The sequence below is a fragment of the Lactuca saligna genome, chromosome 2, assembly GCF_052625555.1.
Source record: "Lactuca saligna cultivar CGN05327 chromosome 2, ASM5262555v1, whole genome shotgun sequence".
Classification (NCBI taxonomy): Eukaryota; Viridiplantae; Streptophyta; class Magnoliopsida; order Asterales; family Asteraceae; genus Lactuca; species Lactuca saligna.
Genome location: NC_136418.1, coordinates 120,648,798 through 120,671,034, shown reverse-complemented (window position 1 = coordinate 120,671,034; position 22,237 = coordinate 120,648,798). Strand labels below are relative to the sequence as shown.

The following is a 22,237-nucleotide window of genomic DNA, read 5'->3' as shown; positions in this document are numbered from 1 at the left end:
CTCTTCACACCCCAAAAATAAAATACTCAAATTTCCATACCTATATATCCGGATGTTACAAAGCGCCCGAAATCTTAACATATTTAAAATCATATGAGTTCGTGTTTTACTTACATATGATGCATGGCATTTCACGCCTCACGGGTACATTGTCAAAGCAACTTCAAAGAAAAGATCTAGACATTTTGGAAGTGGCTTCGATGGTTAGAGGAACAATGGAGGCATTGCAATCTTTCAAAAACACAAGGTTTCATAACATTTTACCAAAAGTATCATCTTTTTGTAAAACACACAAAATTGATGCTTTACATATGGAAGAGTTGTATATTGGTGCGAGAAACCGTAAGACTACAAAGACTAAAAGATTTCATTTTGTAGTTGAAATCTTGAACATGGTGGTAGATATGCAACTTACAGAATATCGGGATCAATTTAGTGAAAGAAGCGCCCAATTACTAGAATACATGAGTGTTTTGAGCCCTTGTGATTAATTTGCACAATTTGACAAATCAAAGTTGTTGAAGTTGGGTAAGTTAGACAAATATAACTTTGATGATTCGGATATGATAGACCTTAAAGGACAACTTGAGAGATTTATCACTCTTGCATCAAAGATGAGCGCTTCACTAGTTTGAAAGGAATTTTCGACCTTTATCGTTTGATAATTAGTACGGGGAAGCATCAATCTTATCCTTTGGTTTATAAGCTTTTAAAGTTGGTTTTGAAATTACCCATAACGACCGCAAGTGAAGAAAGATGTATTTTCAAATATGAAGCTCTTGAAGATTGAACTACGCAACAAAATTGGTGATAACTTTTTGAACACGCATTGCTTTGTAATGTTAAGACCGAAGCACTTGCGAAATTTGAGAATGAAAAAATAATGAAGAGATTTTAAAAGATGTTTACACGAATGGGACAAATTTAAATTGTAATAAATCATTGTTATATTATGTTTTGTATCATGTTTACCTAGGGAAAAAAAACTGTATTAGATGTTTTATATTATGTTTGACTGGAAAAAAGAATCATGTTTTATATTATATTTGACCGGAAAAAAAATATTTATGGAACCTTATCTACTAATTCTTGCTCATCTACTCATTCCTGCGTAGCCGTATTAATTTCCCATGATGATGCTTGGTTCCGCCATGCCAATTGTTGTTAATGTGTTTTTCGATTGATATCGCTTTTATGTAACCACGAATATGTTTTGTTTTATATACTGTATGTTTATATGTTTTATGCCCGTTTTTGCAATATCAAGACTCGTTTTTTTATTAAAAGTATTGTTTTTTAAAGGATGGTAATAATTGTGATTAATTAATATTTTTTATATGATATATTATAAAATCTCTATAATAAAATATGTTATTTTTGTATTTTTGTGATTATCCTAAATAAGATACATATGTAAATACGAAATAGTATTAAAATTGAAAAGGATGTAATATAATTAGGCCGTCTAGATGGTAAATGAGAATATTATTCGCGACGGAGAAAACATGAAACTCAATATGTCTTCTTGCATCGGGAAGAGGAAATTGAAGACCAATCCTGACGTTTGGCGGTTACATACGTTTGAAGGAAAACGAAGAGTTTGTTAATCGATTAGCCTTCATCGCTTATAAAATTGAGAGGATGGGTGAGATGTATAACACATGAGTGAAATTAAGAAAGAAACACCCGTGGTAAAGAAATCATTGGCTGCAGCTAGCTCAGAGTATTTTTCCGAAGAAATTGAAGGTAAGCCATGGTTAATTTCTGATTATAATGTTATCTAGTTTCTAATTTCTTGTTTACTTATGGTTTTCTAGAAATGACAATCACCTCCGATCACCCCAAAGACAAGGAACAACAATACCCACCTCCGGTCAACACCGATAACCACTATGAACAACCACGTCACGTGAACCACCACCACCGTGAAGAACCACCTTTCTCTCCTCTTCCACCTCCCTTCGATCAGTTTCGAAGTTACAGAGAAATATCGATTCACCTTACTCACCTCCTCCTCCACCTTATCCGCCTCAACCACCAGAACGTCGCTTGCCACTACTGTGATGACGATTCTTCTCTACCACCAACTCCAAACGCCAATGGCTACAACCAAAAACCACCTGATACCTTTGATTACTACCTTGCCGACATCAACCGTCTTGCACCACCAACACAACCTTCCCACCATGTCTCTCCTCAGTGTAGCCACCATAGCCTTCCCATTCCTCCGATTATCTGCTCACACACTAACCACCAAAACCCCACAAATTATACGGACAATAAATCCACATTTCGGGTGTATACAAAGGCGAAAACAGATTACTCTCTCACTATCCGTAATGGAAAAGTGATTCTTGCTCCAACCAATTCTTCTGATCTTCACCAGGTTTCTTGTTTTCAGTTTCCGATAGTACATGTGCTTACTTTTTCTTCCAAATGTTTCACCAACACCAATTTGTTTGACATGCATCTAAATAGCATTGGATCAAAGACGATAAACTTGATAGTCGCATTAATGATGAAAAGGGCAAACCCGCTTTTGCCTTGGTCAACAAAGCCACAGGAGAGGCTATGAAATTCTCTATCGGTGAAACTTATCCGGTATGTCATTCTACCTTTTTTGGTTAAAACATGATAAGAATCAGGTTTTGAAGGATAGTGATTGATTTATGATTATGCTTGGTGTAACAATATAAACTCCAAATATATTATCGTTTGTGTGTTTACTCTTACGTTATTTCTCAGGTTCAGCTGAAGAAATACAATCCGGATGAAGTCGACATGAGTGTTCTTTGGAGCCAGGGCAATGACTGCGGTGATGGTTATAGGTCATTTAGGACAGTTACCAATATTCATCTTAATCTTGATGCATTTAAGGGCATTAAAGAACTTGGTGGCGTCCATGATGGAACGAAAGTTGTTTTGTGGAAATGGAACGAAGGTGATAACCAAAAGTGGATCATATTCCCGTATTGTAAGTCCTTCCAACTTTACTCCATAATATGTTTCCATGGTAATCATTTTGTTGGCTAATTGCTATCCAAAAGAAAATATCTTTTAAATCAGTCAAAAGGGTTTTCTTATTGACTTTATGTTATGTTTTTGTGCAGGATTTGTGTGAGTGAAGTTTTGATAATCAACCATGATAGATGCTTTGTTTCACGTCATGTGGTTTTCATGTGTTTTTTGAGCAATGACGTGTTTAAATAACAATGATCGTGTTTCTTATAAATCTCCAATTTGACATTTTTGCATCTTTTTTATGCCATTTTTGTAATACTGAGATTTAATGCTCATTGTTTCTTTTGGACAAAATTAGTTGGTTGATCAAAATATTCTTATGTGTTTATGTGTTTGGTTCTAATGGTTGATCAAAGTATCGTATGTGTTTATGCTACATGTTTGATATAATTTTCAATTAACAAAAATGTTACTCCACTTTGACTATTTGTAGAAATGTACATAACTTTCTTTTAGTCTATCAATTTGTCCTCAAGATGAAAGTGTTCTTATGTTGCCTTCATTAGTCATGTGTTTCTTCATATAAGCTACAATATCAAATACGTGTTAAACACATGTTCCCTTTGAAACTACTATATTACATATTACCAACATTCATATGTTTGTTGTTAGAAGAAAATAGGGTAGAAACTGAATATCATAATCATTGGTTTCTTCACTAATCATGTTAGTTTTGTTATCATATCAATATTTCTCCCCTATGTTTGAGTTATGAGTAATTTGACATAGGATAATATTCAAAGGAATACTTGATGTTTTAGGCACAAAAGATTGATGAAGAACCAGAGAGAATTTTGTATGTTAATTTTACATGTTGTGTGTGTGTGTGTGTGAGAGAGAGAGAGAGAGAGAGAGATTGTTAGAATACCCAACATGTATGCTTCCATATGAGGAGTAGCTAAAGCAACAAATTTAGATTCCATTGTAGAACTTGTAATGCAACTTTTCTTCTTAGAAGCCCAATAGATGGCTAGAATAACCACCCACTTGTTGAGGAGTGATACTCAAGTATGAAATCCACCTTTCATCTAAATGCCCTTCTAGTACCAAAGGATATCCCAAGTAACTCAAACCATAATATGCAGTTCCTTTGAGATACTTATATACTCTTTGAATTGCATGCAAACATTGAGTACTATGATTACTTGTCATGGTATACATCAAGCTCCCAATTGCCTTAGAGTATTCCAGTTGCGAAATGGGCTTGTCGGTATTAATTAGGCATCAATTTCACACTAGGATCTATAAGGGTACTTACCGGAGAACCATCACCAAAGTTAAACTTATTAAGAATTTTTTGAATATAATGAGATTGTTTCATAACCATCCCTTTGTCCATTCGCTTAATCCTTGTCCCAAAGATCACATCAGGTCCATGTCTTTCATATAAAACTTAAATGACAACAATCTCTTTGTGTCATCTACTGGATCTTGGTTCGTACCAAAGATCAACATGTCATCCACATACAAACAAATGAAAACACCAGTAACATCAATTTTACAATAAACATATTTATTATATTGAGTTAATATAAACCCACTGGATAACATGGCATCATCAAACTTTTGTTTCCATTGCTTAGGTGTTTGTTTCAACCCATAGAAAGATTTCACAAGTTTACAAACCATATGCTCGTTTACGGGCATAAAAACTTCTGGTTTCATGTAAAAATTTTCATCAAGTTCACCATTCAAGAAGGCTGTCTTCACATCCATCTGATGAATAATCATATTATGTGTAGTCGTTATGGCAACCAACCGTCTAATGGTAGAAGTTCATGCCACTAGAGCATAAGTGTCAAAATAGTCAATATCAGGTTTTTCATTTTTGCCTAAACCCTTGAATCACTAATTGAGCTTTAAACTTATCAATGGTTCCATCAAATTTCATTTTATTTTTGAAGATCCATTTGCACCCAAGTGGATTATAACCTAGAGGCAAATCTAGTGGATTGTGCAAGATAGGGCCAGCTAGGTTAATCTACAACATCTGGTGGTGCCCTCGTGGGCACGTTTCTCTTTGGGTCGGCCTGGTCTGATCGAAATAATACCTAAGTGTTATTCTCAAGAATTGAAGGTATTTCATCTTTAATTGCATCCTTAAAAAATTACATCTTGAGACTCCATGTCCTTTTTAAATGTCTTAGGATCATATTATATCATATAACAACAAGAATATTGAGAACCAATTTCATATCTCGATCCTTCCACAAAATATATTTGAATGTCAGAACCAAAATTTTTGGCAATTTGGCCTCTTTTACTTTTGTAAGTCTCTTGTATTTCTAATGCAACAACATCATCTAATTTTTCTAGATTTGGCACTTCAGTAGCGTTGGGAGTCAAATCCTTAGGCCGAACAATTGATGAAAAATCTCATTTCATCAAAAATCCCATCACGTGATTAAATCATGGTATGAACAGACATCGAATCATTAGGTTCCATTACATAGAACCTATAAGTCTTGGAATGCTCAACATATCCAATAAAAATTCAATCAATTTCACGTTCACTTAAATTCTTTCTTTCGGGTCAGTTAAATTTACAACAACTCTATAACTATAAATTCGAAAATACCTCAGATTTGGAGTTTACTTGACCCAAAGTTCATATGGAGTTGTTTTGACACCCCATTCTTTTTAGAACCAAAAAATAAATTTTCATTACGCTTTCAAAACCATATTATTATTATTTTTTTGTGGAAAATACCAGTACAATAAAACATTTTGCAGAAACTATCTTGTTTTATCAATATAAAACATAAGTTACAGCATAAACAACTAACGGTCTGGAATACCATCGTAGGTTGTCTCTTAATCACTCAGCATGCTAAACATGTCCTAGTAGCTTTAGCCATGTTACATGTGGTGCATATAGTTGGAGTACGTCAGGTTTGGGAAAACCAGGTGTGATACATAGTATTTTCAATCCCACAATAAAATTATGATAATAATACATAGTTATCAAACCTAAAAAACAAACTACAGCCAAACATTATAGAAATATAATCCAATGAAAATATCTATAAGTCACTACACCCATACATACCCAACCCAATCGATTCTCACAAGTCCTAATCCATGATCATCTAAAAGAATCACCTTACCTGATGAAAACGTTTAGAAAAATTATTGACTACACGGTTAGGGATTCCTTGGCGAGTATAAGTCATAAAGGAAACTTAAGCCATCAGAGTATTTGATAAATATGGTTTCATGTTTCATCTACATATGTGGGTTATAAGTCCAAACTAGCAGCATAATTCACAAGATCGTCTAGAATGATCAAGTATTGTCATCTTACTCTAGTAGATGACTAGACATACCAAACTGACTGTTTGATACAGACCCACCAGTTCTAGCATTCCAAAAAGGGGAGGACAACTTCACTTTACTTTAATCTCACAACTTACCCCAAAATGAGACAACCTAATATCCAACTTATTTGAACTAAGCAATCCTTTTAAGTCTTAGTTTATAACTAGACAAGACTATAATACCCATACTTAATCTCCAACACAAATTTCTAACACAAATTTCTGATAGGTTTTGAGTATAGCAAACAACCCCTATGTATGCATGCAACCCTAATTGTTGGATCTATGTTTTCACTATTAGACATACAAGCATTGAACATAAAACAAGAAACCCTATGAAGCATGTACTATTTTCGAAAATAAAAATAAACTAGGGTTTAGATACATACCTTTAAGATTGTTATTGTAAACAATCTTGAATCCTTGTTTGAAAGACCTTTGGTAGAAAGCGCTACAAGTTCCGTGCCTCTACTGGTTCACAAACAAACCTAGCAACCACGGAAGCGCCAACGTACTTCCCCATTCAGCCATCTTCCATTTTCAACCCTTGATCCATTAAGACATTGCTCCAAAACGTAGATTTGACATCCTTAAGCTGGATTATCACACAAAGTTGCTTACTTTACATTCATGCATGGCTAAAAGAAGCTCTTAAAGCTCAAAAGGACTTAATAGAAGACTTATCGCATACATGAGCTCAACAACCCCATAAATTTTGCACCTTTATGTATAAGAAACTCCTAATAAGCTTAGATATAAAAGAATAAGCCTTTCAAACATCCCAACTTATGAAACTAACTCAAAAAGGGACCAAAAGCATAAAACTAAGGCATGAAGAGATATAAGCATGGACAAGACAAGGTTTGGACTTGATACCTCTAGAAGTGTAATATCCATAAAATTTCATAGAATTTAAACTTTTCAAAACACCCCTTTTTCTATAGAAGTGATTACAAAAATTGCCATTCCAAAACATTATTTAAAATCAAAATCTCTGTCGACATAGTTTTCAAAACATTCACTTTATCAGAGTTTCCCGAAAATCACAAGTCCAAATCCCGAGGATGTGTATGGTCACGCCTTCACCTTGCCATGATATACTAAACTACCTGAAACCATAACCAAAACTATAAGCAAAAAGCTTAGTGATTTCTCCCAAAATATGAACACCCAAATAGGTAACATATACAAATAACAAATTGTATACAAAGCCTTCGGCATGACTGGATCGCCTCATAGGGCCTACAACCTATCCGAACTGCTCCCGAGCCTTCTTCATGACTAGACCACCTCGTAGGTCCTACAACCTATCTGGACCGCTTGTCGGGCCTTCGTCCTGACCGGTCCGCCTCACAGGGCCTTCAGTCTATCCGGGCTGCCCTTGGTCTGCTGGCCTTCAACACAAAGCAAGACCGCCTCAACCCGACCACACACACATGTCAACATACACATAACACATAAGCAGGCATATAGCATACCGATATAAATATTACAAGGTTTGTTGACTGGCAGCACAAAGTGGCACAGTCTCAACCCAACCACACTACATGAACACATGTTACTAGAAACATATAGGCAGAACAGATAACATGCAGTTCTAACAGATCACTAAGCATATCATCATCCTATCTATCAGGATACTGATGTAACAGATCACCACAACATGCAAGCATCTGATAAACTAGGATAATAATCCAAAGGGTCGACCTTGGTTCCTTCGACCCGTAACTACAATGAGGAAAATTCACGTGAAGCAGCAAGACATATACTATGACCACTAAAGCGTTGTCCAGCTCCCTGAGCACCTATATCATATAAAAAATCTCTACTTAGTTGATATTTCAAGTACTAATTAATAATACTTATATATCTAACATTTCCTTACATTGAGTTTGTGATTTAAATTCCTAACTGGATGATATTTACTCTAAATACTATACTTTTAAATGTACTTGTTAATTATCTTTCTGGACCTACCCTACAAATATATTAATTATGTCAATTAATACTTTATGAATTCAACATATCATTACATGAATTAAAATAATTAAATTCAACTATGCTTCATAGAATAATATCTACCTTACCTATTTATATTACCTTAAAGTATGAAGTATTGATTAATCATATCCAACTCCTTGAAAAACAATATAGCTATTTACTATATAACTAGAATTATCTGTTCTAAGTCAATCAAGTTGATGGTAAAGTCCACACCACTATTCTTTTAGAAATCACAATGTTCAACATAAATTTTCATTTGAATATACAAATGAACACCATATATAACAAACTTCATTTTTACCAGTTTCTTTATGCCAAAACCCCATGACCAATTTTAATGGAAATACTAATTGGTCAACAAATCAAATGAAATCTAAAAGTCTAAATCCAATCACTTAATTCTAAATTATTTATTTAAAGCCAAAACCAAAAGAATGAACTCATAAATGGCAAGGTAAGTACCTTCACATGATATCCTTTCATCATCATCTTTGCTTCAAATGCTTGTACCATTTCTTTTTTGGAAAAACATGTTCTTGCACTCTCTTTACATCTTTTTGGAAAAAGAAAAGTAAATGGTTTCTTCCTTAAACTTCAAAACATAGCTAGGAATCAAAGCACCAACCACAACCAACCCATGGTGGCCTGTGGTGGCGCAGGAGTGAGCTTCGATGCCCAAGCTTGCCAACTTCAATGGTGGTGACATCTCTCGGTAATAAACAAGAGGAAGAATAGAGTTAGATTGAAAGAAAAAGAGTTTTCTCACCTAAACCAAACGTTCCAAACAAGAACACCAACATCCTCCACCACCACTCCATGCTTTCCCGTAACTATATTCCTATAACGGAGCTTCGACGACGTCTAATGGCGTTTTGGTGAACTCTGGCGAGCTGTCAATGGAGATAGCCTTCCTCCTCTTCTCTTTTTCTCTTTCGGACTGAAATTCTCCTCACTGCTTCTCTGGCTTCCAACGCACACAAATTCATCTAAACTAGGGTTTGCTTGAATGGGACGAATTGGTTTCAGCCTTAAAAGAGAACGGACGAGGTCCCCCACTGCGTACGATGTTACAGGCCAGGAGACAAATCTGGGACCAGATTTCTAAAATTAGTATGAAAGGTCCCTAAGGTTTGGTCTTTTGATAGTACATACCCTATCTTACTTTGCTTGAACAAATTAAGTTTCCAAAATAACACATTAATCCCTGGACCTTTAATATTTAATTATTATTGTTATTATTTATCATTAAACCTTAAGGTGTGCTTTTCAAATGCTTAATTAATATTTTTATTTAATAAGTGCACATTTTAACTATTTGCCCTGCTATCTTTACTAATTCCACCTCGAAAGTATGCCTTAGTTATATAGCTATTTTATATTATTTATTAACCCTACATCGATATAATCAAACAAAAACAAGGTGTTAAAATTCTCCCCCATTTAATTGGATTTCATCCGTGAAATCTTTCTTGATTAGAATTTGTGGAAACTGTACTAACAAGGACTATATGCTTCCTCAAACTAATTCATAGAACCATGTCTCCCCAAATCGAAAACTCGAGAGACCACTCAGGACCTATCAGATACCCACAAGCAACCCAATCATTTGAAAACATTCAACTGTAACCACTAAAACCGGGGAAAACTCACGAAGTTACGACTGTAACCAACTCTATCAACATGCTCCCTGAAACAGGAAACCTATTAGTTTAAACTTTAGGAACCATACCCTAACACTGATGATCATCCATATATTGCACCTGCCCGCTGCCCCCACGAGCATAATAATGATCCATCCACAGCTTCACGTTGCATCCAAATTCCTTATCAACTTAAGTGTACCCTTACCTGACAGCTCACTCGACACATCTACAACGGAATTCATGTCTCAAGATTCTAGAAGCAATACTTAACACTGGCAACCAAACTCCTCATAAACAATCTACGGGGAAACGGGGTCCACTAATGCAAGAATTCATCGAGCGACTTCTAATGCATAACCAATACATCCACTAACACAAACTTTTATTGGCCACATGATATCAACCAGTTGGTCCCTAAGTCTCCCGACTCCACACAATGCACCAACATCCAAAGTACTACACGCGGAAAGATAAAAAAACATGATCAATGGGCCCACATGTGCCCTACACAATAATATCTACTGAACTTACCATGATACACACCTATAAGGGAACCCATAACCAACCCTAGATCTACCACGTTCCCTTTATTTATTTAGTTATCTATTTATTTTCACAACCTTAACCAAAAGGGCAGAGTACCAGTAGTTCTAAAGAAATGTTGAACCTCAATCATTAACAGAAAGATCCTCATGAACGACCTAAACAAGGTCCCATGCCTTGATTAAGACCGAACAGATCGCAACAACATGTAACTTACTTGATAAAACTTTTAAAGCTATCCATAAATGTTGTTAAAATTATGATCGGATCCATCCAAAAACAACTCTACTAGTACATCGTGCCAAAGATTAGATCCTATGCAGATCTAATATCACATATGGAAATTAAGCAATACTACCCCAACTTCTAAGCTTCCAAGAACCATGACACATTCCCAACTCAGTCCTAAATTAACGATAGCTTGATGCATCTAATGAACTTCAATTGATACAACTTAAAACTTCCAAATAATTTATGTTATCGATGAGACGAAGTGACCAATGCTCGATTATGCGTTGACATCTATTCCAACGATCCAATACACTACTGAACCAAAACACTTCATAGGGCTAAAAATTCCAAACTTTGAAGCTAATTTACTGTCCAACAACTACCCATGCTAAACTATAGATATAAATCTATACAACAGGTTGACAAAATCCTTCAACAATAGATACTCAACCCTAGCGATCCTAGCGGCTCCTCATCTATTCACTGGCATCCCGAAAGGAACCAATGGCTACAACAAGCTCCTTGACCAACTACTCTCAGCTGAGAGACAACTCGAGTATCTCTTGAGCACATACATTTGATAGCCATTTACTCTATACCCTTGACTTGAGTAAATCTTGAATCGAATTCCCGCATACCCACATCGCAAATCCTTATGAACAATTCTTCCAACGCCACAAACTTAAACAAATCGATGACCATCCAAGCAAAATACCTAGTTCTCCCCCACTTAGGGTTCGAACTACTACCCACTGGTGTTGCAACCATCTCTCAACCCAACTCACTCAAGTACCAACCATCCCTGCCTTTAGGGAGGTAACACACACATAAGATGATATTCTAGATCCAGGTCAACGAATCCCAAGAGAATCCTGAATTTCAGCTGAAGGCCTTAGAAATACCCAATTATAACCACTTAACATTAAGGTTTTCACACAAAAGCATAAGCAACTACCAACTTATGGTCCAACATACACTCCTTGCTTATAATACCAAATGCCAACCCAACACATAGCTTTATACATCCCAAGAATACGGCCCTTACTCGCATTGCTAAGTTACTCGTGCCACATCAAACCACTTGCGCACACCAGTGCTGACATGTCTTCACCAACAACCACAACCAATAGACTCAAACTGAGAATCCACCCTAACTTAGGAGGTCACAAGCCTACCCACTCCTCCGAACTCGGAAATCTGAAGGGCAAGATCCTTGCCACCAATAACGGCAATCTAATCTGACAATCTACCACTTAAATTCCATATGCAATTTCAAACCGACCATATCAACCGCTTCCTCCCTATGTCTCGAGGCCCAAGGCGTTACCTCTAACAAAACCCTTGAGACTTCCAATCAACATACTCATCTAGGTCTGAACTACTCAACCAACATCGATTTATCTACAAGGCATGAACAGACACATCACCCATCCTTGCCTGAGTAACCCAACACGAAAGATCGACGTATACGGAACGAGTGCCTCGATCCATGGTATCCAACCATGCTATCTTCCCTGACCAGCCCTTATATTCCCTGAAATTTTCCTTAAATCGAGTATGGATCATGTGCTTTCAGTAGTACGGACCCAATACTTCCTTCCACACTTTTCTATACTTTACTCAAGAATTATCTCGGGTCCTCTACGACCTAGTCACACAATATTCCTGAAACCTGCTCAACAACGAAACAACAACACTAAAGGACTCCTTAGGCTATCCTAGGGTTCTATACTTCTCTACCATCAGGTGCTGAAAAACTTCTCACAATGTCAATTAAATATTCCATGATTATAATCACATGAGACAATGCTTATATAATCCTTTGAATAACAAACTCATCCCTAAAACGGTTGGACTCAGACAAGAGCTGTGCAGCAGGGTCAAATCCATCATGATGAGATTATTTAACTGTTTTCACATGTGACTTGACATATTCACTTAATGGTTAACTTTAATCACTCATGAGTTCTATAAAGAGTAAAGCACGCAACATTTGTGCAAAGGAGCCGACTGACACTAAAATGCAATAAGATCTGACAGATCCTTCTATGAAATCCTCTATCTCAGGCTCCCAGCATCTCGCGCGCATCTTCGCTCTGCCCTCACTATCTTAAGAGTGGCTAATCCTTCCTCATGCCGACCTGCTATGAACCGCACCCAAATCAGGGAAACCACAACTACCTCATCTAATAACACGACTGGCCGGCTGACCCCACACAACTCATCCATGATACTTCCACCAACCCTGGAACACTCATGTATGCTAGCCATACATAACATTGGACCCTATAGACATTCAAATATTGGATCCTACCCTAAGACCTTCATCAAACAAGAACAGGAAATAAGGCCAAACTAAACATTCTTAGGCTATATAATCTTAGTTATGTACGACTATGATACATACACTAAGCAACTGCAATAATGATGTCAATTTCATAAAAGAAAGGCCATGGGATATCAGGCATCATATAATCAGGCAATTATATCATTCAATTCCTGAAGATCCCTAGCCTATCACTAGCATGTTGTTCTAACATATCACAATATCAAATAACAGTATGGTATTTTGGGGTCTACTTACTAGCTCCGGCTGATCGTACACGTCGCATCCTCCACAAGTGTTTTGAAAACCATTTGAAAAGTTTATTTTGAAAATCTTTTCCTTAGTTTGAGACTGGATTCACATGAGTGTTCCTCCAATTCATTCAAACCAAGGCTCTGATACCAACTTGTAACATCCATAAATTTTCATAGAATATAAGCTTTTCAAACCACCCCTTTTTCTATAGAAGTGTTTACAAAAACTGCTATTTCCAAAACATTATTTAAAATCAGAATCTCTTTCGACATAGTTTTCAAAACATTGACATTATCAGAGTTTCCCATAAATCATAAGTCCAAATCGCGAGGATTTATAATATATTAATAAATCATTTATTAACCTATTTCTCCAAAACTCATCCTATCATATTGGTATGGTGAAGGCAACCCAAAAGGACCATGCTACTATCGGGTCAAGTATATACCAATTATAGTTATGGCCTTAAACACCTAATCCATTAGTCTCTCACTTGGATAAGTCTAAAAACTATAACTGCAAGTACGACTTCAAAATCCGATTAGAAAACGTAGCTCTCAAAAGTCATTGTCGAACTCTGACCTAGTCAATGACGCGCCCTTTAGATAAGGGATCATATAATCCACTGTTCTACAAGATATCATTTGGACAATGACATGGAACATAATCATTATCAATGTCCAACAGTTTTTTTTCAGACTTCTGATTTGTTTGACATAGAACTTAATTGAACACATCAATTAAGTCCTGACCAAGACCGACACATAAGTCAACACAAAATCATCGACGGGCCTAAGATATCACTTTTACCCTCATAGGATAAAAGGAATAGATAAACTTTGACTTATATTCTTGCACTATTTACTCATAAAATCATGAACAACAACACGTTTTATAACACCAAGTTACTGATGCATTTACGCATTATCAATGCACAACCAACTCGTAAACAACAACTCATATATCTCGGTCTAAAGATTATACGATATTATCGTCTCACAATCACTCGTGATAAATTCCATGAAGTGATTCACATGAGCGTGGGTTTAATCTAATACTCAAATCTTATTTCAAGAGTACTCATGAACGTTGCAGCAAACCTTTGCTATGTCTAAACACTTAAGCAATCTACAAACCAATTCATGATAGTCTAACCTCATAACATACTCCCATTGTATGATTGACTATGGATAATCTGAACAATCTAATTATTTTGGAAGTAAAACATGTAAAAGTGAAACTGTAGTAAACAATTGACAAAAGATAGTAAACTTTACTCATAAATAATTCTCCATTAAATAAACATCAAATCTCAATTACATTTATCTATTACAAGTCTTGAAGATATATCTAATCACTAAAACTAATATCATCCTCCAGACCAATGCTCCTCGCATGCTATAAGTGCTTAACCCTGATCAGACCCTTCGTGAGGGGATCTTTTGGGTTCTCCTCTGACGATACCCTCTTGACTACGAGGAGTCCCTCTTCTACCTGATGTCTGATGAAGTGGTATTTTCTGTCAATATGTTTGGATCTACCATGATCCCAAGGTTCCTTGGTTAAGGCAACCGCTCCTTCATTATCATAGAAAATCTCCATAGGCTCATTTATGGCTAGTACAACTCCAAGGTCTCCAACAAAGTTCTTCAACCATATTGCCTCCTTCGACGCTTCGCTCGCTTCTATGTACTCTAATTCGCACGTTAAATCAGCCACAATCACCTGCTTGGAACTTTTCCAAGTAACTGCTCCTCTAATTAGGGTAAATACTCAGCCCGGATGAGATCATAAGTTAACTATGTCAGTCCAAAAGCTGGTGTCACTATACCTTGTCACTCTCAAGTCATCACTCCCACCAAGTGTAAGGACCCAGTCCTTAGTCCTTCGTAGGTACTTAAGAATGTTCTTCACTGCAGTCCAGTAAGCTCTACCTAGGTTCCTTGATATTGGCTAACCATGCTCGATGCAAAAGCCACATCATGGCGAGTACATGTCATAGCGTACCTGATCGAGCCAACCATGGAAGTATATGGCACTCGACTTATTTCTGCTATCGCGGCATTTGTACTCGGACTCTGAGTCTTACTTAGCTTGGTATTGCTTTTGATTGGCAGTTACCCTTTCTTAGAATTCTCCATGCTAAAGCATTTTAGTACCTTGTCCAAGTAAGTACCTTGACTAAGTACTATTAGTCTCCTACTTCTATTTCTCAATATCCTTAGCCCTAGAATATAAGCAGCTTCTCCTAGATCCTTCATAGCAAAACACTTCCCAAGCTAGGACTTAACCTACTGCAAGGTCGGGATGTCGTTTCTTATGAGTAGTATGTCATCAACATACAAACCTAGAAAGCTAACTATACTCTCACTAAGCTTGACATACACACATGAATCATCCTTGCTTCTCGAAAATCCAAACTCTTTGGCTTTCTCATCGAAATAAAGATTCCATCTGCGAGATGCTTGTTTTAATCCATAAATGGATTTCTCAAGCTTACACACTCTATTGGGGTATTTAGCATCTATAAAAGCTTCTGGCTGATATATGTAAACATTTTTAACCAGCTTCCCATTAAGGAAAGCGGTTTTGACATTCATTTGCCAAATTTCAAAATCATGAAATGCAACGATAGCTAACATAACCCTAAACACTACTAGAAAAACAACCTTTTATGACGCGAATTGCGTGTCGTAAAACGTTCAGACGACGTGCAAATGTGTGTCAATGAAGGACATGTCATAACGAGAGACGACATGCTTTTGCACATCGTCTATACACGACACGCATTTACGATGCGCATTTATGACATGCATTTACGATGCACATTTACAATGCGCAATGCGTATCAAGGAAGCCCCTGTCATAAAGGAAGACGACACGCATTTGTGTGTCGTAACCTTACGACGTGCATTTACGACTCGCATTGTATATCATTAAAGCCCCTGTCAAGAAAGCCTATGTCATAAATGAAGATGACACACATTTTTGCGTATCGTAATTTTAAATGTTTTAAAAAAATATTATTTATAGATTTACTAATTTTCAAATTAAATTTGCATTTAATGTCTCATAATAGAAAATAAAATATCATATACAATTCATACAATCCATTGCATAAAATTTAATGTCAAACAAATAATCATTCCATGAAAAAATAAAACAAATCAATAGAAGTTGTAATAGAATTTTACAAACTACTTATATACAAGAAATATGAAAAACTTCAAATCCCTGAGATTAATAGCTCTAACAGAAGCTTCACGTGAGATACATGCAGTTGGACCAGTAAGCAAGGATGTTCCCGAATCCACAATGGCAGCACAAGAACACGTACACGATATCTTCTGCTACTGTTGAAGGTTGCCATGATAACTGTTAAGATTTAAGCATAACAAGAAACCAATCAGTGACTATAAGAAGTTAGATAGTGACAAATCCAACTTCTCAAAATGATCACAATGATAAATAAAAAAAGGCACCAAAGGTCTCCCTATCTCAACACCCTTTGAAGCTGAAATTCATATGTGGGAACCATTAATCACGATAGAAGCCGTAGAAGAAGTTAGATAGAGACAAATCCAACTTCTCAAACTTATCAGCAAACCCCATATAGGACTTCGTCTTAATAATCTCATCTTAACGAATTATAGCCTTTCTCAAAATCAACCTTAAAAACCAAAAGCTTATGATGACACTCCTTGGCCCAACCTATAATCATCCCGTTTAGCATTTGGAACATCCCTAATTACAACAAAATAATGTACCTTACTAGAGTAGCAGCCAAACTTTCGGCATTTGGAACATCTAAATTGGTGGTTAGTTCATCAACTGCAAGTATTCCACAGCGAAGCAAGCACCTGAGATCAATTGAAAATGGATTTGTGAACTTCCTTCAATCCAAAATACAAAGGGAATGGACAATTATAGATGATGGCACATCTGTTGACCTGCATTGCACCTTCCTCGCATTTCAAGCTCAGCATCACCAGCTTGCATAACAACCTGAACTTACAAGCAACCATAAACATTAGGGTGCGGTTAAAATGTAAGATATAGCAACATACTTTCATTTAATTTTATGTTTAGAAAAGTTACCAATTTACCTCGTACCTATAAGACCTAGTAGCACCACATTCAACATCTGAATGGATACTAATGTAATCAATATCCTACCCTCTATATGTTTTCTGCCATAGTTCTCTTAAAAGGGGCTGAACATGGAAGGTAACATCAACATGGGTTCTAGACAAAGTCGTTTTCTTGGAGGTGTTGTAGCAACCTTAGCAAGTGTTATCATGTTCATTGATGAAGGGCTTACTAGTAATTTTAGCTGCTGTAGGAGGGAGTGTAAGAGTTTAAGAGGAGGCAAACAACAACAACCATATAAGTTACAAAATCTACAACAATAAATATGGAGAGAGAGAGAGAGGTATCGGGGTATGCCAAATTCTATGTCTACTGATCTCATCACTGATGAGGTCCACTCGACAATCTTTATATGTTTTAATCCATTTCATATGTCCTAATTCTGCTTCATCAAGTTCTGCTACCAACACCAATTTGAAAAGGCCTTGAACTTCAGACACTTTGCTACAACCTTGATACATAAATTTCCTCAATCTAAAGCGATGTGATTAGAATTAACTTATTTTTTTTAAATGAGGTTTGAGCTTATCTGAATGAGGTAATTAAAGCATTTAACTTCATTTTTACTATAAATCATGTTCTTCATGTATAGTTACAAAAATGCTACTGGTATACAAAGCTATTTCGTACGGTGGAATCAAGGAAGGAATGTAATCATACTATCCATTGTGAGGCACGTGAGATGAAGAAAGAGATCAATTATGTTTTGGAATGTATTTTTTTACTGCCAGAAATAGTTGTAGTTTCCTTATAATTGACATGGTGTTATATTGTGTTTTCAAATAACATCATTGCATTTTATACCATTCAATTGTAGTTAATGTCAATTCCTTTAGGTTGTATATATGCTGAGTAAATTACTTATTTTGTCCATGTGCTTAGCAATTTTTTTCGTTAACAGACAACGAGTTCATTGCGTTATCTTCTTTGGCTAAAACACTGAGAGTATAGGATATGCCAAATCTTTTATTTATTTTTTTCAAAGTATGTCCCTGTGCAGAAAAGGATTACAAAAGTAGTCTAAAAATAATTACATAATTGGTTTTTATGGCACAAAAACATTACAAAATTGGTTACTGGTCACTATGCAGAAAAAAGATTACATAATTGGTCCCTGTGGTAGAAATGAATTACAAAATTGGTCTATGTTGCAGAAAAAGATCGCATAATTAGTCCTTGTGGCAAGAAAAACTCATGTAATTGGATTGACTAGTAGAAAAACAATATACTAATGGTCCCGGTCGAGAAAATAATATTAGAATATTGTACTTAGGTGGATTTTCAAGTCATAGTTGAAATGATGAGTCTAACCTCCATCTAATGTATTATAAAGAATCACATGTGCACTTTTTTTTAAAGTTCATTTCAACATCCTAGAAGAAAGAAGAAGGGTATAAATGGAAATTTATAAACTATCGAATTTTCACATCTTAGGTTTCTTGAAAAATTAGGAATATTTTGATCAATAAAAGGAAGAGTCCCACAAAGAAGAGCATACAAGGTAACACTACACCTTCATACATATACTCAGGCATTGCATTAAACTGATTAATCGAACGATGAATGGAAAACGACTACCTGTTTAACCAAACAACAAGCGGAAATGTGATTATGACCAATCAATTAAACAAAACTTTAACTAGTTGTGGTTTTGTTCACCAATAAACAAAACCTAAACTCAATACCTTAAACCATAATCGAAACAAATTATTCGTCACCTTAACTTTGCGCGGGTAAACGGTTAGTTTATATATATATATATATATATATATATATATATATATATATATATATATATATATATATATATATATATATATATATATATATATATATATATATATATATATATATATATATATATATCATTTGTTTTCAACTTTCTTTTATTATCAGAAAATAAACTCTATCTACCGGTAAACCTAAACCCACCACCTTCCCCTCCTGTCTGAAGAATCAGCACCACCATCTTTATTCTCCACCATTGGCGCCGCCTTTATTCTCCACAATGTCGCTTTCAACCTCCACATTGCCGCCTCTATTCAGACATTATTGTGCCACCTTCAACATCAATCGAAGCTGCATATCTTTTGCCACATAGATGCTACAACATCTATGATATAACTTATGGATTTATCATAGTTTGTTCCTGCTACTACAACATATTAATTTGTTTAATTTATCATGTAATTCACTCGATTACTATTAAATCTGTAATATTGTTATTTCGATAGGTGGTGAGTATATCAGGTTTCATTTTAATAGGGGTGGCCTACGCGGGTGGGTGTCCTAAACAGGTTAGGAAAGTAGTATTTGTAAAAACCATCTTTTTTAAAAAGTAAAAAGTATTATTTGTTATCTAATTAATATCTAACAAGAAGTGGTATTTTGTGGAAATCCCATTCTAAAATAGTACATTTTAGCAAATGAGAACGAAAAAACCTCTCAACGCATCTTTGTTGGGAAACAAGAAACCCCAAACTGTTTTCCTGCATCCCAAATAAGATGGAGAGACACCAAAACGATAAGGACCAATCCTCACGCTTTCCCCTCGCATGTGGAGGAGAACTAACAGATTCATAAACGATCAACAGCGAAATATAATAAAGAAACCACCGTAGTGAATAGATCTTTGGCTACTGAGAGTATATCTCCGAACTAATCCAAGGTAAATCATGGTTAATTATATTTAATTTCTGATAATTCTAATTTCTAACGTTGTTTAGTGATAACTTCTTGTTTATTTGTGGTGTTCAAGAAATGACCATCACCACCGACCAATCCAATGACAAGGAACCACAATACCCACCTCCGATGAACACCGATCCACCACCTCACGTGAACCACCATTACAACCGTGAACAACCACCTTTTTTTCCTCTTCCACCTCCTTTCCATGAGTTTCGAAGTTACAAAGAAATTTTGATTTGCCTTTCCAACCTCTTCTTCCACCTTCGTCGCAATCACCACAACGCCTCCTGCCCCGGCTGTGATGATGAATCTCCTCTACCTCCAAATCCAAATGCTAACGGCCACATTGAACAACCACCTGAAATCTTTGATTCTTACCTCGCAGAGTACCACCTTCTGGCATCACCACCGCAACCTTTCTACCATGTCTCTCCGGAGAGCAGCTGCCACCACAGCCTTCACATTCCTCCGATTATCCGTCCACCCACAAACTATTTGGACAATAAACCCACATTTCGGATCTATACCAAGGCAAAAACTGATTACTCTCTCACTATACGTAATGGAAAAGTGATTCTTGCTCCAACTAATTCTTCTGATCTTCACCAGGTTTCTTGTTTTCCGTTTCTGATTGTATATGATCTTGCTCTTTCTTCAAACTGTTTCACCAACACCAATTTGTTTGACATCTAAACAGCATTGGATCAAAGATGAGAAATTTGGTAGGAGCATTAAGGATGAAAAGGGTAATCCCGCTTTTGCCTTGGTCAACAAAGCCACTGGTGAAGCTATGAAATTTTCAATCGGTGTAACTTATCCGGTATGCCATTCTACTTTTGTCGGCTAAAAATTGAAAAAAATAACTTTTATCATGTTTTGAATGAAAGTGATTGATTATGGTTAGTGTAATAATATATATAAACTTTAAATCACTTATCACGTGTGTGTGTGTGTACTTGTAAATTATTTCTCAGGTTCAGCTGAAGAAATACAACCCTAATGAAGTCGACATGAGTGTTCTTTGGAGTGAGGGCAATGACTTGGGTGATGGTTATAGGTCATTTAGGACAGTCACCAATATTCATCTTCATCTAGATGCATGTAAGGGTGTTAAAGAACATGGTGGTGTTCATGACGGCACTGAAATTATTTTGTGGGAATGGAATGATGGCGATAACCAAAAGTGGATCATATTCCCGTATTGTAAGTAGTCCTTTGCGCAAATTTTAGTCAATAATATTCTTCCATAGTTATCAATTTATTTATTTATTTGTTTGGTAAATTGCACTTAAAAAGAAAAGGGTTTTGTTATAATCTTGTAATGAAATAAGGGATTGTTATATAAACTCTAGTAATGGTTCGGTTGAAAAGTTAACTGGACATTGAAATTGTCTCTGAATTGTTAAAGAATCTTACATTACAATTAAAAAGATTGAAACCATTTGGTTCTTTGATCTAGCAAACAATCTTTATGATAAAAAAATGCATGCTCTCTTGTCAACTTTTACTTTATTTTGTAATGCCGATTTGTTTATCAACTTATGCAATTGGTCCTTAACCCCTGCTTTATGTTATGGTTTTGCGCAGGATTGCGTGTTAGTGTGGAGTTTAATATTCGACCGTGAGCATGCTATGTTCCATGGCACTCGGCGTTCATGTATTTTTCGAATGATCACATGTTTAAGTACCTATGGAGAGTGTTGTTTATATATCTCCATTTGGATATTTTTATATGTTATTTCGGGCCTCCGTAACGTATTAAACTTGTTAGATTTTAATGGATTGACACATATAATCCTATTTTAAAATCCATTAAACTTTACAAATTCAATGAAACATCATATTTTAATAATTAAAAGTTTTGTTTTCTATTGAAGAATTTAATGGTTATTAAACTTCATATCATTGAATACTAACACGCCTTACCATAATTATAAGACTCCAAAAATATATTGACAAAGTATATTCAAGGGTACCCAAGTTGTTAGTAATTTATTTGTTAAAAGTCTTAAGTTATGAAATTATGTTTATAAGTGGTATATTTTCGACATGAAAAA

The 22,237-nt window shown here is 35.8% G+C and overlaps 2 protein-coding genes across 2 annotated transcripts; both read left to right on the top strand.

The window, feature by feature from the left end:
• Positions 1-1,538: 1,538 nt before the first annotated feature.
• LOC145029037 (uncharacterized) lies at positions 1,539-3,218 on the top strand. Its single transcript, XM_078977686.1, has 5 exons — positions 1,539-1,746; positions 1,818-2,386; positions 2,479-2,601; positions 2,746-2,974; positions 3,111-3,218. Coding segments are annotated over exons 1-5 (1,008 nt in total). The 5' UTR covers positions 1,539-1,661; the 3' UTR covers positions 3,113-3,218.
• A 16,693-nt stretch (positions 3,219-19,911) lies between these two features.
• On the top strand, positions 19,912-21,958 carry LOC145029035 (ricin B-like lectin R40G3). Its single transcript, XM_078977685.1, has 5 exons — positions 19,912-20,157; positions 20,248-20,789; positions 20,878-21,000; positions 21,155-21,383; positions 21,768-21,958. Coding segments are annotated over exons 2-5 (894 nt in total). The 5' UTR covers positions 19,912-20,157; positions 20,248-20,249; the 3' UTR covers positions 21,770-21,958.
• Positions 21,959-22,237: the final 279 nt, after the last annotated feature.

Coding starts and splice junctions, on each gene's coding strand:
- LOC145029037 (XM_078977686.1), top strand. CDS start 1,662: ATGAGTGAAATTAAGAAAGAAACACCCGTGGTAAAGAAATCATTGGCT. Junction 1,747..1,817: donor TTTTTCCGAAGAAATTGAAG/GTAAGCCATGGT, acceptor ATGGTTTTCTAG/AAATGACAATCACCTCCGAT. Junction 2,387..2,478: donor ATTCTTCTGATCTTCACCAG/GTTTCTTGTTTT, acceptor GCATCTAAATAG/CATTGGATCAAAGACGATAA.
- LOC145029035 (XM_078977685.1), top strand. CDS start 20,250: ATGACCATCACCACCGACCAATCCAATGACAAGGAACCACAATACCCA. Junction 20,790..20,877: donor ATTCTTCTGATCTTCACCAG/GTTTCTTGTTTT, acceptor ACATCTAAACAG/CATTGGATCAAAGATGAGAA. Junction 21,001..21,154: donor CAATCGGTGTAACTTATCCG/GTATGCCATTCT, acceptor ATTATTTCTCAG/GTTCAGCTGAAGAAATACAA.